Here is a 15,123-nt window from a genome sequence, read left to right as displayed (position 1 = left end):
TCCTTCAGCGTTCATATGATTGGGCCTGACTATTTTGATATATGTAAAACTGATACATGAGTCTTTGTACCTTGAGACGTATCTCGAAACCTCCCCTGTACGAGGGATGCAAATCTGCTCGTCTGCATCCTACCACCGGACATCCGAGAATTTGGCTCCCATCACCGAGTTTTCGGAGGCTGGGGGAAGCTGTCCAGAATCGTCTCTTTGCCTGTAACCGTGAAGCTGGCAGTGGGATATTGGCTCTCTCCCACATCAACCTCAAGCGTGTACCGCCCCGGGTACAACACCAAGTCGCCATTCTCCGCCGTACGGGCCAGAGAACCTAAAGAGACTTCGATATCCACCGACCTCTTCTCGCCAGGCTTGATCTGCTTCGCACGAGTGTAGCCAACCAAAGTTTTCAGAGGATATGGCTTGGGCCCAGCATCAGTAGTCTTCAAGAACAGCAACGCCACATAATCCGACGTGGTTTTTCCGGTATTGGTCACTTGGATGTGGAAGGTGTCGAACGCCGCCCGATCGATTGGCACATTCTTGGGTGACCGGCTCACCAGCGCTGCTGTGTTATACGGTCCCAGGGCTCTACGCGGCCAAGAGATCTTGAAAGTCGTATAGTGCAGACCAAAGCCAAATGGCAGGACCGCCTTGTCGTACCACCGGTACGTACGTCCTGGGGTGTTCGACCCCGGACGCAGAGCCATATCTGTCATTGGAACCTGGTTGACATAGTCTGCCGGGTACTGTGTTACTGGTAGGCGGCCCGCAGGCGCAGTCTTCCCAGTGAGGATGTCGAAGATGGCGGATCCGCCTTCTTGGCTGGGATATCCGGCCCAGAGGAGAGCGTTGACGCGCGGATTCGAGAGTAGGGACGAGTCGTCGACCTGTCCGCCTCCGAACTGGACCACGACGAGAGGCTTGCCGATCTTTGAGAGCTGGTCGATCAGATTTACCTGGTTGCCGGGCCAGGCGATGGTGGTGCGGTCGCGGCCTTCCGCCTCGATGGTATTGTCGATACCGCCTGCGTACACCACCACATCTGCTTGTTTGGCTGCTGAGAGCGCTGCGTCAAATCCGGCGGTGCTGTTGGTGTTGATAGCTGTGCCGGCGGCGTATTTGACATCATATCCCGCCTGGGTGGCGGCCCACAGGAGCGTGCGGATATACTTGGCGGGGCCTTCGTAGTTGCCTTGCATTTGCTTTGTTGCGTTGGCATATGGTCCGATCAGAGCAAGGGTGCCCTTGGCCTTGAGCGGAAGGGTCTTGTCGTTCTTCAGTAGAACGATGCCCTCGCCAGCCGCCTTGTGAGCGAGTGCTTCCGCGGCAGGGGTGTCAACATCCGTCCACCCGATCGAGCGATACGGTTGATCCTCTGCGGGATCAAAGTACCCCAGTTTCACGAGTGAGGAGTACAGCCGAACGAGCGCTCTATCAAGCGTCTGGTTGGAATAGAGACCCTCGTCCGCAGCCTGTCCGAGGTATTTAGGGAACACGGTGCCGCAGTCTAAGTCGGTGCCCGCGTTCAGCGCCGTAGCAGCGGCCTCGGCTGGAGTCGTTGTAAAATTATGGCCATTGTAGATATCGTCGATGGCACCGCAATCGCTCGTGATCCAACGACCGGGCTCATCCCACTTCCAGTGCTCTCGGAGAATTGTCTGCAGTAGATACGAATCGGCACAGGCAGGCACGCCATTCAACGCATTGTAGCTGCACATGACAGCGTCGACCCTGGCATCACGGGCGCAGCTTTTGAATGGAGGGAGATAGAATTCGGACAGATCCTGCGTCGACACCTCCGCGTTGAAGGAGTGGCGCACGACGCCATTCCAGTCCTCCAGGTCATACGCCGCGAAATGCTTGCATGTGGCGACGACCTTGGGATTCGCCGGGCCAATGCCATTCTGTAGCCCATCAACGAGATGATAGACATACCGCGAGACGTGCAGCGGGTCTTCACCGGGTGTCTCCTGTCCCCTGCCCCAGCGCGCATCGCGGAAGGGGTTGATGTTCGGCGTCCAGAAGTCCAGTCCGGAGCGACCAGCGTTACCGAATGCCCGACCCTCGGTGCTTACTACGGTGGCGACTTGTTTGATCAGGTCGTCGTCGAAGGTTGCACCCAGGAGAATAGGCTGGGGGAATGAGGTGGCATAGCTGAATGGGCCGCTGTCGGCGAACTCGACGCCCGGTGATCCTGCTACGCCGTGTAATGCTTCGCTCCACCAATTGTACGCGGGTAGACCGAGACGCGGCACACCAGGAGAGTTGTATTGCGTGTTGTTGACTTTCTCCTCGAAAGTCATGGCGTTCACCAGTGACTGAGCACGAGTGGTCACGTCGAGGGACGTATCACAGACAGCGAGCTTGCTCAAGGGGCCGCTGCTGCAGTCCGGGAAGGTGTTCAGGGATAGAGCCCCAGGGGCCAGAGAGACCAAGAGGGCGATGGCATTGCCATAGTGCCATGACGTGATGTGAGCCATTGTGTTGCTGGTTGGGAGATTCCTGTTGACCACAACAAGGGATATCGACAATACTTATATATTACTGACATGGCTCATTGACGGTTCTACCGGTGGGCAGATGCATTGTGTTTGCTCTCCGCTCATGTTGATATCACTCATCATTTCAGCCGAGATCGAGGGCGGCTGGCTTATTCAAGTAAAAGTCCTGTGGACTCCTGCACACTGGTTGGACATGGACAATGGGTTGCATCCTTGAAGAGGCGTATAGTGAGGAGAATGAGCACAAGGAAGCAGTTAACAGGGATTAGATTAGCCTGAATATGCAGTATTGCGGGGGATCGTCAGTGGTAGCTCGGGGAAGGTTTTCCTCGGCATATATCAGTCCGCAGGAGGATCTCAATTGACACTGGTAAGCAAGTGAGCTACGTGGAGCGGTTTAATGTTGGCAGATAGTGGTAAGTTGATGCGTCTGTGCGATGGAATCATCCCCGAAGACTCATATATGCAAACATGCGTATAGCATGGACGATTGTTCGAGGGGATATTCAAGTAACAACACAATCCAGTCTCGGACACCGTCAACTTGAACTATACTAGTACAATGAAGGAATCTGTACAGCCCTCCTTGCCATTATATCGGAATAAATGAAACAAATTTGAAGTCCAGACTGGATGACTCCTGCATAAACCATATTGTGCCACAGTTGATGGGCCTTAGGTCTCTGTAGCTGCAGCTTCCAGTATAACTTCAAGTTCAAAGGCAGTGATATTATTAGTTTTGGCGAGGAAGCGCCTTAGTGCTGTTTGGAAGGTTCTCGGCGAGCGTAGCCAGGCTTCTGGGTGTGGTAGAGTGATGGGTTGTGAGGTGGCTCTGGTCCGTCCTGAGTGTGCTGATGAAGCCGAAGCACTGTTCTCGAACTGAGTTAGCACTTTGAATGATATAGTTCGGCCAGGCTTTACTCAGATCCACGAATAGTGAAACGGTGTTGCCTTCAAAGCCTGGCTGGACCAGATCAGGCTTCGTCCGTGGACCCGAACTATAACTTCCTTTCTATCAAGGCTTGAGCCAACATGTATGCCGTTCCCGCCGTCGACATCAAGGACATCCTCGGATACAAGCCATCAGCGCAGTGTGCCATTTTTATGGTACTGTGATGTCACTATTGAAACGACCACAATGCTGATAGGGATTAAGGAAGATATGATATCCTCCCAAATAGCAGGAGTCCTATCCGGCTGGAGATCCCGAAGACAACAAGAAGCGCTCAAGGCTACTGGGCATAGCCAAGCTCTGGGCGACGTCTAACTAGCAATTGGTCACATTGACTGGCCTACTCAGTGTCAGCGATGAAGCTCGAAAATGTACGAGTCACAATCCTTTAATATACCTTGCATGTTTTCTTCCTGCTGGCTATGCCATTTGCAAACGGCGCAGTTGTTCAATATTATCAAGTTGAAGTCCAGTAGCACTTGGAGCGCCATCTTATGGAACTATATATGGTTCCTGGCTTCCAGGTCCATTTACCTCTAGTAGATTTGCATTTTGCGCAAATCTTTGGTAAGTTGAACGACAAATCACAGCACTATCAGCTCCGGAGCCTGATTCTCTTTGACACTCAGAACGCCGACGCATGGAGCGGCCAGGGCCAGCAACACAGCGAACACGTTGGACCTTTGCGACGACTCCACGACGTTGTGGCAGTCTGGTTGTCCTTGGTGGGTGAGCGTTAACACCTTTAATTTTCTTTGTCGCGTAGCTAACTTTAGTCTCCTTGGATTGCTCGAGCTCAGTTCTTGCCTCCTCAGCAGTGAAGGTTATCATCTCAGTCGCGTTGATAGCGGCCTCAGACGATTAAGGAAGACTTGCGTGTTTGAATCCCACTAATGTGTCAGTGGGTTCATGAAGGATGAACTTCTACAGACAGACTAGGGAACTTTGCTGCTGATGGTCATTGCGACAACATGCTTTGGTGCCAAACCTCAAGATGGGAGAAAATGGAGGGGTGCAGAGGACGCTTCAGCATCGTGATAGGTCAGTAGCATAGAATCATGCAATGGAGCTAGTATGTCTACCTGCCTATTCTAGCCATGCTGCAGGACAAGGCTCAAGGGTCTATTATCAGTTCGTTCTTTAGCTTGACACAGTTCACTATGATCAAATCGCATATCTAAACTCGCGATTCTCAAAATCAGTCTGATCCAAGAACTCATGGTCCTTTTCCACCACGTATGCATCCCCCAGCGCTTCCCTTTCTGCATCCCGTTTCTTATTCTCCCGGATCGACAACCACCGGATCAGACACAAGTCCAGGGTGATAAGGACATACAGAATGACAATCGAGATCTTTGCTGGAAGATACCTCGGCGCGTCCTTGTGTTGAAACGTCTGCGGCGATATAATGTTGCCCACTGTGTATGCGATGGTCTGGATGCACGAGACAGTGATCTTCTTCGTTGATCCGGCGACGTTGGTACTCGTCAGCCCCAGAATCGTCGTCCATCCGATGGGGATACCGCCAGACAGATAATACCCAACCAAGGCGGGAGCTTTATTCGTCGTAGCCATGAGGATCGCACCCACGATGCTCGGGATATGCCCGATGATACACCAGAGCAGGCGCTGGTTCGTTCGCATAGCCAGGTACGTCAATCCAACCAGAACGACCACCTCGTACGCACCCAATGGCGTCACAAGTAGCAGGCTCTGTGTCGCCGAGTACCCCATCCCCGTGACGAGGATATTGCCAAAGCTGGTAGCGATCGAGTTGGGAATATTCGCGGCAAAAACCCAGAATGAATAAAGCCATGTTTTGGGATCTCGCAACGCCTCGTAGAATTGTTCACGCTTGAACACTGTGCTCCCAATCCCCTGCTCGTTGCCACGAAGACGCTCGGCATGCAGCGCCTTCTCCTCGGCTGAGAGGAACCCTGCTGTGACGGGCGAATCAGGCAAGATAAAGAAGAACAGCACACCCACCAGGGTGGTAAAGACTCCTAAGATGAGAAAGATCACCTGCCATCCGCGAAGCGCCGCGTGCGGATCGCTGCCGACATGAACCGCTACCCCATACGCCACGTACCCGCCAAACATCTGCGCCCAGCCGCACATGGAGAACCACAGTCCCACACGGAATGCCTGTTCCTCCTTGCGGTACCACTGCGACGTGAAGACAACCCACGCCGGGACGATGGCGGCCTCCGCACAGCCGAGGAGAGTGCGGCAGACCATCAGCGATGCAAAGGATTTGCAGGCTGCCATGCAGGCGAGAATAATGCCCCAGAGTGTGACGTTGGTCGCGACGTACCGGGCCAACGGGAAGGCCTGAATGAGGCGCATGGTGGGGAATTGGAAGGTGAGCTGGCCGAAGAAGAAGATGCTGGAGATCCAATTAAATTGATTGCCGTGGAGATGTGCCGATTCTCTGATCCCTGTGACGCTGGCATAGCTGATTGCGATCTTGTCTAGGTATTGGCAGAAGTAGACGATGCAAATCAACGGCATCACGTACAGGTCGATTTTGCGGACGAGGCGGCGCGAGGCATCGGGATCTAGGACCCCATTCTCAGTGTCTCTTCCGGCAAGAAGTTGTAAAGCTGCATCGCCTTTTGTGGGGAGCTTGTCCTGTTTCACTCTGATAGCTGGAGCCTTGTCGTCCCGCGGGCTTTGGGGAGAGTCGACCGCCGTGGTAGCGACCATGGTCAACTGTTGTGCTGATCCAGGACAATGAGGAATCAATGATCAGTATAGATAAGAATATCCCGGCAAGTTGATACACGGTAGAGAGAATAAATACTCGAAGTTTGCAGCGATTAGCCATGATAACATCAAATCACGCAATCACGAGGATGTCTTGGCATTACGTCCAGAAATCGCAGAACAGATCTCAGTGTGCAATTGAGTCATGATATCAAATTGTGCTTATCTGTTCCGGCTTGCGACCCTCGGTTGCTTGACTAATTCCAGGGTTAGGTCGCTTCGAAGCGGGTACGATGGAAGTGAAAACCCCGCTGGCGTCTTGTAATCAATGAATCCTTCCCAATTATAATTTCGATGATAAAAGATCGCCTACAGGGTTCAGAGGGAAACACTGGCTCAGGTTCATCCTGAAACTCCGTCTAGGATATCGGCATACCGACTCAAAGACTGCCCTATCAGGTTGACCACCTCCCAGATATGATCCGTCGTAAACAGTCGGCCCCAAAGACGAGTGACAATTGCACTGAGCCGGGTATTGTTCTCCAGTAACCATTCTCGATTGGCTCCATGCTGTGTCTCCATAACCATCTCCATCACAAACTCTAGAAGCTTGGTTTCCTGCTCTGTCAAGGCGGGATCGGGATTCGGCACTGTCACCTTCTCAAGCCATTTAGCCAGTAGCACCGCGCATTCCAACGAACACAATGCGTACTGGTTCGACCAGGTGGTAACCAATGTATGAGCTACGTAGTTGATCCCCAGCTTGATAGGTGTGCTCAGGGCATGAGCGCAATGCAAGGCGGCCCGTGTCAGCCGGTCGCCCCGCTGCACGGAAAGGTTCTGGCGCAGTGATTGTGCAATCTGGCTTGGGTCCCAGGTCTGCAGACGCCGTGCGGATGTGAAGTCCGCATTAAGACGGATGTATGCGAGACGAAGGAGGGCGGTGGAGGTGAAAGAGAGCGGCCCATGAGGGTTGAATGGATCGATCGAGGATTCCTGGTTGCGCTCCCAGCATTGGCACCATTGTTCTAACGCTTGTTCGAGGGATAAGGCTTCCGCCGTCGAGAAGGAGCTGTTTCTCGGCAGAGGCAGGCGACGAGCCTTTTGAAGAAGCCAGATATCCTGTAGAATGGCATGGATCAGCACGTATCCACCCAAAGAGGAGAAGGTCTCCATGTTTGTCTTTGGTGTGGTAGGATGAGTGAAAAGCGACGAGAGCGCGTCTTGTAGCTTTGGTTCCGGCGATGTCTGACTACGTTCTTGCATCCAAGCAACGGCATTGGGAGCATGCCATTCCTTTTCGCTGCATGGAAGATCCATACTGATTTCCTCGGTGAGGATGAGCGGTGTGATATCGAAGACAATGGTGAGGATATTAAGATAGCAGAAGGCAATGAGTGAGGTCCTTTTCACACACTCGCGGCGTATCCAGCTTTTCCATGAGCCATCCTGCTCAGGCAGTTCGTTCAGTCCTCCTTCTCGAAGCATCGTCTCCATAAAACTGCGCATGAAGAGAGATTCGTGATGGGACGGATTGCGTTTGAACCATGATGAGACTGAATGGAGCAGCAATAATGCCTGGACAGTTTCGAGAAGATCTTGGCTTTCAGGACTTTCAGTAGTTGAAAGTTTAAACTTTTCGGAAAATTGACCGGTCCCAGGAAACTGATACGTCCTTCGGATATGTTCCATGGTAACGGTCCTTGCGATTCGGTACAGGCTCAAACTTGTATCTGGTTCCCGACAGTACCGAGCGCCTAATGCTGCCATGGAAAGAAACAGTTGCAAGCTCACATGTTCAATGTCCAAAGTGGGGATGTGCATGAATGGGTAATGGTCGTGATATCCAGACAGATACCCTGTAAGGCATCGGGACAGAGCGTGTCGAGACGGGATGTAAGGATCTGGAAGGACGTTGGCGTAATCAGCGAGCTGCGCAATTATTTTGTCGCGACACTGTGTTGTGACAAAAATGGCCCCCTTCGGCTGTCGCGCTCTATGGGAGGTTTGGGGGCTTTCGGGCTGAAGAGAGGGCAACTGCGTCCCATGACGAGGAAGCACCGAGCTCGAGGGCGTTACTGCTGCGTCCGCTGTGCCTGTTCGGACAACTGAATTATCGTAATCGGAAGTCGAATCGAAGTTCCAGGCAGGAAATACTGGCAAGGGCTGATATGTAGGCGAGTAAGGGTGGCTGGGAAGCGGAATGCTGTCAAGGAAAGACGTGAAGTCGTCACCGTCGTATGCGTTGGACGTAGTGTATCCGGACAAAGTTTCACCGAAAACAGTCGCTTCGGCAGTGCCGGGGGAATGCGCTGATTGTATAGGATGGCCGGCGAGAGGCGTCTGATCCGCGGTTGCCGGCCGGCCGGAAGAGAATGTACCTTGGCTGGCCGAGAGTGGATGCTGAAACGGGCCGCGAGGAGGTCCCCGAGTAGGAGCGGTCACGGTACGATCCGCCACGGCGGATGCAAGGATATTCAGCCCATCCAACACATGGTCAGGGGCTGATGGGGCGGGTGTTGGATGGTCGCCATTCTCGGTGTCGTGGTTACCGGACGGCGAACTGTGGGACAATCGCTCATGGCGGGTCAAGAGATCCCTAAACACTTAGTATACTCCCTTCTTCCGACCCTCTCGTGGCTCAATGCAGTACTTACTTGCGAGTGAACGATTTTGGACACTTCTTGCAGACATACGGCTTTTCTTTGGTGTCTACAGAAGCGGTCAGAGGATTTGGAGAAGAGGGGATCGGGGATGCGACTCACGGGACCGATCGTGGCGCTGGAGATGCTCCAACCGAGCAAACGTCCGAGAACATCGCTGGCATTGGAAAGTCCGGGCAGCCTTGACCATTTTCCATCGCGGTGAGAGTATGTCGTTATGTGGCTGAAGCGCCTTGTGCCTCTCTCCAACCTGCAGACGTCTCACAAGACGTCAGTAATGCCAAGAAGCAGGACAGTGCGTTCCTCTTCAATGTTTTGGAGTGCTTACCTAAGCCGGGATGGGGACCGGATGCGGAACCGGCATCTCGGTTAGGACTTGAATAGATATCTACATGACGCCGAGGAAAGAGAGGGGGAAAGGAGGAATTAGTAATAATATGCCAATGATCACATTTATGTAGCTATCTCGTGTCTGTCCATGATGTTGAATTGTCACTGTTAATTTCATGAAATACATGCTTTTCTCTCCGGCATGTGAGGATGAGTCAGTCCAAATATGGCGCTTCTCCAACTTGCGCCTTCTGCCACCTGCAAGCAAATTGGAGAAGGTGGAGGGATTAATAATGGAAAATATCAAATTCTAAGTTTGGTGGGCCATCACAGTAGCAATGGAAACTTGCAAAGGATGATAAAACACCCAATTAGCTTAGTCGAACATTGAGAATATCGTTGCCAATCGCACCTGACAGGTTCTTCCAATTCACTGAAGTGCAGGCAGGCGTTGCGGCTTTTGATGGATTTTTTGCAGTCCATAGTAGTACCATCTCCAATTTTCTCCAACTACTGCTAAACAGATCGAGTTTTCACCACTCATAAGGAGATAAGAATAATCTGTGAGTCATTTCTTGTTATATCACTTGTAGTTTGTCCAAATCACCAGCTTGCAGAGGTGTATGGCGCAGGAAACCAGGCAACATCCCAGCAGTGTAAAGCCCGTCAAGTGATTGAATATCGAGGGCTTCCTTTATAATCCAACCATGGACAACGAGCTCCAAAAGGACCCTCGCAACCAAGAAGTGGAATATCTATACCTAGAATTGGACACGCCTCTGCCGACACCACTCATTACATCACCTCCGGGACGAGACCAGTCACCTGCCCCAGAATGTCCGGATCTCAAGAAGTATTCCAGTCCATTTCTGTGGCCGAAATGGCGCAAGTCCATGATGACATGGATCTCCTGTGCAGTTACAGCATTGGCTGGTTACTCAGCTGGCGAAATCAGTCCGTCGTCGGCTGAACTGACCAAGGAATGGGGAATTAGCCAGGTTGTCTATAACCTGGGCATCACTTTGTTCTGCATTGGATTTGCGTTGGCGCCGATGGTATTGGCTCCGTTTTCAGAAATCAACGGGAGGAGGCCAATCTTCATTGCTAGTGGGATTCTCTTTGTCGGTATGGTTCGCCTCATGAATGATAGACAGTCGTTCCCCAATGCTAATCTGCGATCAAAGCCTGCATCATTGCCTGTGGGGGCACTCACTCTTTTGGAGGAATGCTTGTTGCACGATTCTTCCAGGGCGTAGGCGGATGTATGTCAATCCTCTCATAGACACTCCTGTCATCGCAGCTTACTGACAGCTGCAGCGACATTCTCAACCATGGTGGGAGGTGTGATCAGCGATATTTACCATGCGGAAGACCGGAATACCCCCATGGCACTGTTCTCTGGTGCTGCTCTTTTCGGTACTGGGCTGGCTCCGATGCTCGCCGGCGCCGTTGTGCAACACACTACATGGCGATGGGTCTGGTACTCTCATGCTATCGTCTCAGCCGTCTTCGTTATTATCATCTATTTCTTCTTCAAAGAAACCCGAGGCAGTGTGCTTCTGAGTCGGAAGGCAAAAGCACTCAATACATACTATGAAAAATTGGAGAGTGCTGGGCATTACGGAGTCATCATGTCTGATAAGGAGACGGTCAAACGCATCCGGTGGAAGGTGAAGAGTGATGAGGAGAGGGCATCCCTGGCACAGATGATCAGTATCTCGTGCTATCGACCGTTCCGTGAGTTGTCATCCATCTACCATCCGTCGAACACCATACTAACACGGGAACAAGACCTACTTGTGACCGAGCCAACCGTGTTCTTCTTCTCTCTGTGGGTATCTTTCAGCTGGGCAGTTCTATATCTCCAGTTTGGCTCCGTCCCGCTGGTGTTCGCGACAAACCATGGATTCAACGTTGAGCAAAGCGGCGCCGTCTTTACTTGTATGTCATTTACCATCCGGGATATAACCCTTGCTGACAGCTTCCAGCCATGTGCGTTGGTGTCGTCATCATAACAGTCATAAGCATCTACCAAGAAAGCTTCGCGCAACGCTTCGTCACTCTCCCCAAATCCGCCGAGCGACGACTCTACTTCGTCTGCATCCAGTCCCTGCTTATGCCAATCGGTTTGTTCTGGTTCGGCTGGACGTCCTACCCCTCCATTCCATGGATTGTCCCAACGATAGCAGTTGGATGCGCTACCATGGGCATCTTCTCGGTCTACCTAGCCACCTTTAATTATTTAGCCGACACCTATCACCGGTACGCCAGTTCGGCGATTGCGGCACAGTCTTGCTGTAGGTTCTCCATTCTGCTCTTTTGTTCTTCACTATTGACGCGACGATCAGGTCGAAATCTCCTCGGTGGTGTCTTTCCATTGGTAACCAACGCCTTGTTTACGAACCTTGGATATCCTGCCGCTTCCAGTCTACTCGGGGGAATTGTGAGTTTCTGTGTCTATGAAAGAGGAGTCGAGGCTAACCTTTTGACAGGGAGCCTTGCTGTGTATCGTCCCATGGGTCCTTCTGCTGTTTGGACCCAAGATTCGCGCCAGGAGCAAATTTGCAAGTGTAAGTGTCCACAATACATTCGGCTGGGCCCAACTAATTGTACCAGGAACTTGCACACTAGTTCATTATAATCCACGATAGACTATATACCCAATGATAGAGTTAATATGGAATTCAACTATCATTTTAGTTCCAAACTCCGTTACTGCATATCATTTGCAAATCAAACGACCCATTAGAAAGGACCTGACTATGTCACTGAATATATCGCATCTTCGGCACGGTCGTACATACCTGACGTCAAGTAGTAACTGCCGACCCCGGACCTCCACCTCCTCTCTTCTGAATATCCCTCAACCCCTTCAACAACCTCTCGAACTGATCAAAACTCCCCGCCCCAGGGATCTTCCTGATCGTCACCTCCTTATGCTTCCTCGTCCACCCCTTCGCACTCGGGCTCAGATGCTCAATCGTATGCACCGCTACCTCAAGCTTTGGATCCAGCAGCGCACTCACCTCGCGGTGCGCTGCGCTGAAGAACAAGGGATCCACCTCGCCGAGGAGCTTGCATTCGGCCTCGAGCGCCTCCGATTCGGTCTCTGGAGTGGTGGTCGAGGGGTCATAGGAGGAGGTGTGCCGTGCGACAGCGTCGTCGGTCCCAGACTGGGTGTTTTCGGCTCGTTCAGGGTGGAGGGTTTGGCGGTCGAGCTCGTCCGGATTGGGCCGGGGATGGAGGGAGCGAGTGAGGACGGGTGTGTAGAGGTAGACGGGGGGTCTCGTGGTTGTTTGTGCTGTGCGGATGAGAGTTCGGAGCATTGTGCATTTAGTATGTGTTGGCCATGGATGATTGATTTGTTTGAGGTGAGGTGAGGTGCGGTCTCCCTGTTTAAATCCCTGGGACTATACTTTGGGGAACCAGTCTGGGGGAATGCGGGGAGGCGAATTCATCACAGCTTCTCGGCGAATCGAATCGAATGCTATCGCTGACATCATGGAACTGCCTACCTATAATTGGGTCTCTGTCGGGATCTAAATGGGATGATGATCTCATGATGCGGACAAATGTTGTTGGTGGTCATGACTAATGTATCGAGTAATTGTTTTGGCTGTCGCCAGGGGGCATAGAATAAGCAATCCTCGAATGTCGAACACAAGAAAAGCGACATCTACAATAATACTTAAGAATCGCTTTATGGATTTGTCGCAGAGCAATAACTGCTATCCAATAGGCTCGGCAATCTAGCTCTCTAGTGCCTGGCACATTACGCATGGTCGAGTGAACATAATCTACTATGTACAGGAGAATATATGAACAGATGGTGATAGAAAATTACACGGCGCCAAACACATGCTCATCACTTCCCCCCAATGATCATAAAAGCTATCAAGCTGACCCATCCCACCACGAGTCCAATAGTCAAGATGCTAGCACCCGCTTTATCACCCATGGTGATCTTGCGGGTAGGAGTGGTCTGCCCCGATTTATCTCCCGAGCCCGCAGTCGGGTTGCTGGTGCTATTCCCCCCTGTGGTCGAGGTCACTGGACCTTTGTGTTTGGTGGTGATGAGGCTGACAGACAGGACGTCCGTGACGCTGATTTGCTCCTCCATACCCGTCCACCCGTCCCACTTGGACGTGTACCATCGCACTCCGCAGGAATTGTTACCGTTGCCCGTGCAGGTTGCGCCGGCCGCCACGGCTGATCCCTGCAGCTTGGGGAGAATCCTGTCGTAGGTGGAGGGGACCAGAAGAGCCGTAAACGCTAGCCAGGATGTGACGAGGCCCTTGAAGAGGATCTCGTTGTCGTTACAGACTTCGTTCGGCTCGCAGAGGACCTCGGACATGATGTTGCCGCCGTATTTGGCGGGGAAGAAAATATCGAGGGTGTTGTTGAGCAGGCCGTCGACGGCAGTTGCCCACTTGGAGTTGGTTCCATTGGTCTAAATCGTTAGTATCTGGTATACTCTCCGGTTGAGGTCCGGAAACGTACGTAATTCCACATATATGCCGCGCCCATCAGGTAGGTCCCGTAGTTATAGGACCATTGATTATTCCCCTGGCTCTCACAACCGTCCTCGATGTTGGTAGAATCAGCAACGCTCCACGTTTTGTTGTTGAGCAGAGGCGACGAGCAACTCCAGTCCCATACTTTCTCCGCCCATTCGTAATATGTGTGGTTGTTGGTGTAACGCGCCAAACGGGCGGCTAGCTGGAACAAACCCCCGTTGGATATGGCGTTCTTCATTGTATACCCCGCTTGGTACGTATAGATCTGCCAGCGTAAGCCCCCTCCGCATGTTGACGTATCCCACCGATCGACCTGCGTGTTGTAGACGCCTTGCGCGAGGGAAAGCCAGGAGTAACCTTCCGAGCGATCGGGGAATTGTAACTCTGCGGCGAGCATGGCTGCTAGACCCCAGAACATTTGATCGTCGTTTCCCTTGGATCGTCAGACACATCGCACTTTGAGTTTGTTCGGTACCGTGCTTACCAAGTAGCTACTGTAGTTGGAAGGCATGTAGTCTCCGTCTCCAGCTTGCCATTGCAAACCCAAGCTCACGTCGCTGTTGTAGGTATGGTCGCCGGTAAAGTACTGGTATTGCAGCATCGCCATGAACAGGGCACTACCCTCCCACCATTTGGTCGGAAACGCACCAGGGATCTGTCCGGACTCATTGCCATGGTAGTAACTCATCGCGCCGTAAGCAGCAGTGCTGGCAGCGTTTTTGATGGATTCTACTGTGGTGTTAGTCCGGCAATATAGGTTGCAGAAAATAACACATACGGTCATCGTTGATATCGACGTCGATTGCCTGTGCTAACGATGAGAAAATCAGTGTCGTCCAGAGGGCATTCCACCCTAATCGTGGTAATGACTGTAAGCGCATGGCAATGTTCTCCTGATGTGAAGTCACAGCAGCACAAGAGGTCCAAGGCGAAGAAATTCTGATAAGAGAAGAACAACGAAGCCGTCAAATGAGGCCGGCGCCAGGAGATTACGGGATAGTCTCTCAAACTGCCCATTTTCTGCAACTACGTAACATACCGAAATCAATAGATTAAGCAGCGCATCACTATTGGACGGTTGTGGGGCTGGGTGGGTAAACATTTTGATGGCTGATGCCTTTGAGTGGGCGCTATCTCCAATAATAGGCCCGCCGCGTGTCGAGCCGACGTATGCCATTCAGCCATCAAAGAGTTCTACGATCTAAGTGTACTTAGTCGACACCAATGCCTGTCTTTCCCTGCGATGTATCGACTGTTTTTTACTGATATGTTTATCTGATTGAGAAAAACATGGAAAAGGCTCGACAGAAAATCCTCCAGGTACCAAATCTTGGAAAATTCAATGTTCAAATCAAAAGGAGAATATTCTGCGATTGGTTGATAGCAGAGGTCGAAATGGTGGTCCAAGTGGGGCACGCCCAAATAACAGAGAACTATTGGATGACCAAAAAGCTTCG

The 15,123-nt window shown here is 51.9% G+C and overlaps 6 protein-coding genes across 6 annotated transcripts; 1 reads left to right on the top strand and 5 right to left on the bottom strand.

The window, feature by feature from the left end:
* Nucleotide 1: 1 nt before the first annotated feature.
* On the bottom strand, nucleotides 2–3,071 carry bxlB (putative beta-xylosidase). Its single transcript, XM_743436.2, has one exon. It carries the CDS (start codon nucleotides 2,475–2,477, stop codon nucleotides 162–164), a length of 2,316 nt encoding a protein of 771 aa, XP_748529.1. The 5' UTR covers nucleotides 2,478–3,071; the 3' UTR covers nucleotides 2–161.
* Nucleotides 3,072–4,614: 1,543 nt separating this feature from the next.
* Nucleotides 4,615–6,156, bottom strand: AFUA_3G02080 (allantoate permease family MFS transporter; the record flags this gene model as incomplete). The annotated part of the gene is made up of 1 exon (XM_743435.1): nucleotides 4,615–6,156. The coding sequence occupies one exon, from the start codon at nucleotides 6,154–6,156 to the stop codon at nucleotides 4,615–4,617; it is 1,542 nt and encodes a 513-aa protein (XP_748528.1).
* Nucleotides 6,157–6,558: 402 nt separating this feature from the next.
* Nucleotides 6,559–9,009, bottom strand: AFUA_3G02070 (transcription factor domain-containing protein; the record flags this gene model as incomplete). Its single annotated transcript, XM_743434.1, has 3 exons — nucleotides 6,559–8,755; nucleotides 8,814–8,868; nucleotides 8,922–9,009. The coding sequence occupies 3 exons, from the start codon at nucleotides 9,007–9,009 to the stop codon at nucleotides 6,559–6,561; spliced, it is 2,340 nt and encodes a 779-aa protein (XP_748527.1).
* Nucleotides 9,010–9,547: 538 nt separating this feature from the next.
* On the top strand, nucleotides 9,548–11,780 carry AFUA_3G02060 (MFS transporter; the record flags this gene model as incomplete). Its single annotated transcript, XM_077804288.1, has 8 exons — nucleotides 9,548–10,274; nucleotides 10,334–10,411; nucleotides 10,467–10,886; nucleotides 10,941–11,090; nucleotides 11,138–11,446; nucleotides 11,498–11,592; nucleotides 11,642–11,719; nucleotides 11,766–11,780. The coding sequence occupies exons 1-8, from the start codon at nucleotides 9,857–9,859 to the stop codon at nucleotides 11,778–11,780; spliced, it is 1,563 nt and encodes a 520-aa protein (XP_077660445.1). The 5' UTR covers nucleotides 9,548–9,856.
* Nucleotides 11,781–11,953: 173 nt separating this feature from the next.
* On the bottom strand, nucleotides 11,954–12,475 carry AFUA_3G02050 (uncharacterized protein; the record flags this gene model as incomplete). Its single annotated transcript, XM_743433.3, has 1 exon — nucleotides 11,954–12,475. The coding sequence occupies one exon, from the start codon at nucleotides 12,473–12,475 to the stop codon at nucleotides 11,960–11,962; it is 516 nt and encodes a 171-aa protein (XP_748526.2). The 3' UTR covers nucleotides 11,954–11,959.
* A 539-nt stretch (nucleotides 12,476–13,014) lies between these two features.
* Nucleotides 13,015–14,843, bottom strand: AFUA_3G02040 (glycoside hydrolase family 76 protein; the record flags this gene model as incomplete). Its single annotated transcript, XM_743431.1, has 5 exons — nucleotides 13,015–13,599; nucleotides 13,650–14,099; nucleotides 14,151–14,395; nucleotides 14,445–14,559; nucleotides 14,706–14,843. The coding sequence occupies 5 exons, from the start codon at nucleotides 14,841–14,843 to the stop codon at nucleotides 13,015–13,017; spliced, it is 1,533 nt and encodes a 510-aa protein (XP_748524.1).
* Nucleotides 14,844–15,123: the final 280 nt, after the last annotated feature.

Source organism: Aspergillus fumigatus, chromosome 3 (assembly GCF_000002655.1).
Source record: "Aspergillus fumigatus Af293 chromosome 3, whole genome shotgun sequence".
Lineage (NCBI taxonomy): Eukaryota > Fungi > Ascomycota > Eurotiomycetes > Eurotiales > Aspergillaceae > Aspergillus > Aspergillus fumigatus.
This window is presented reverse-complemented; position numbering and strand designations above follow the sequence as displayed.

Excerpts from the sequence above, each read along its gene's own strand:
- bxlB (XM_743436.2), bottom strand. The coding sequence starts at position 2,477 with ATGGCTCACATCACGTCATGGCACTATGGCAATGCCATCGCCCTCTTG.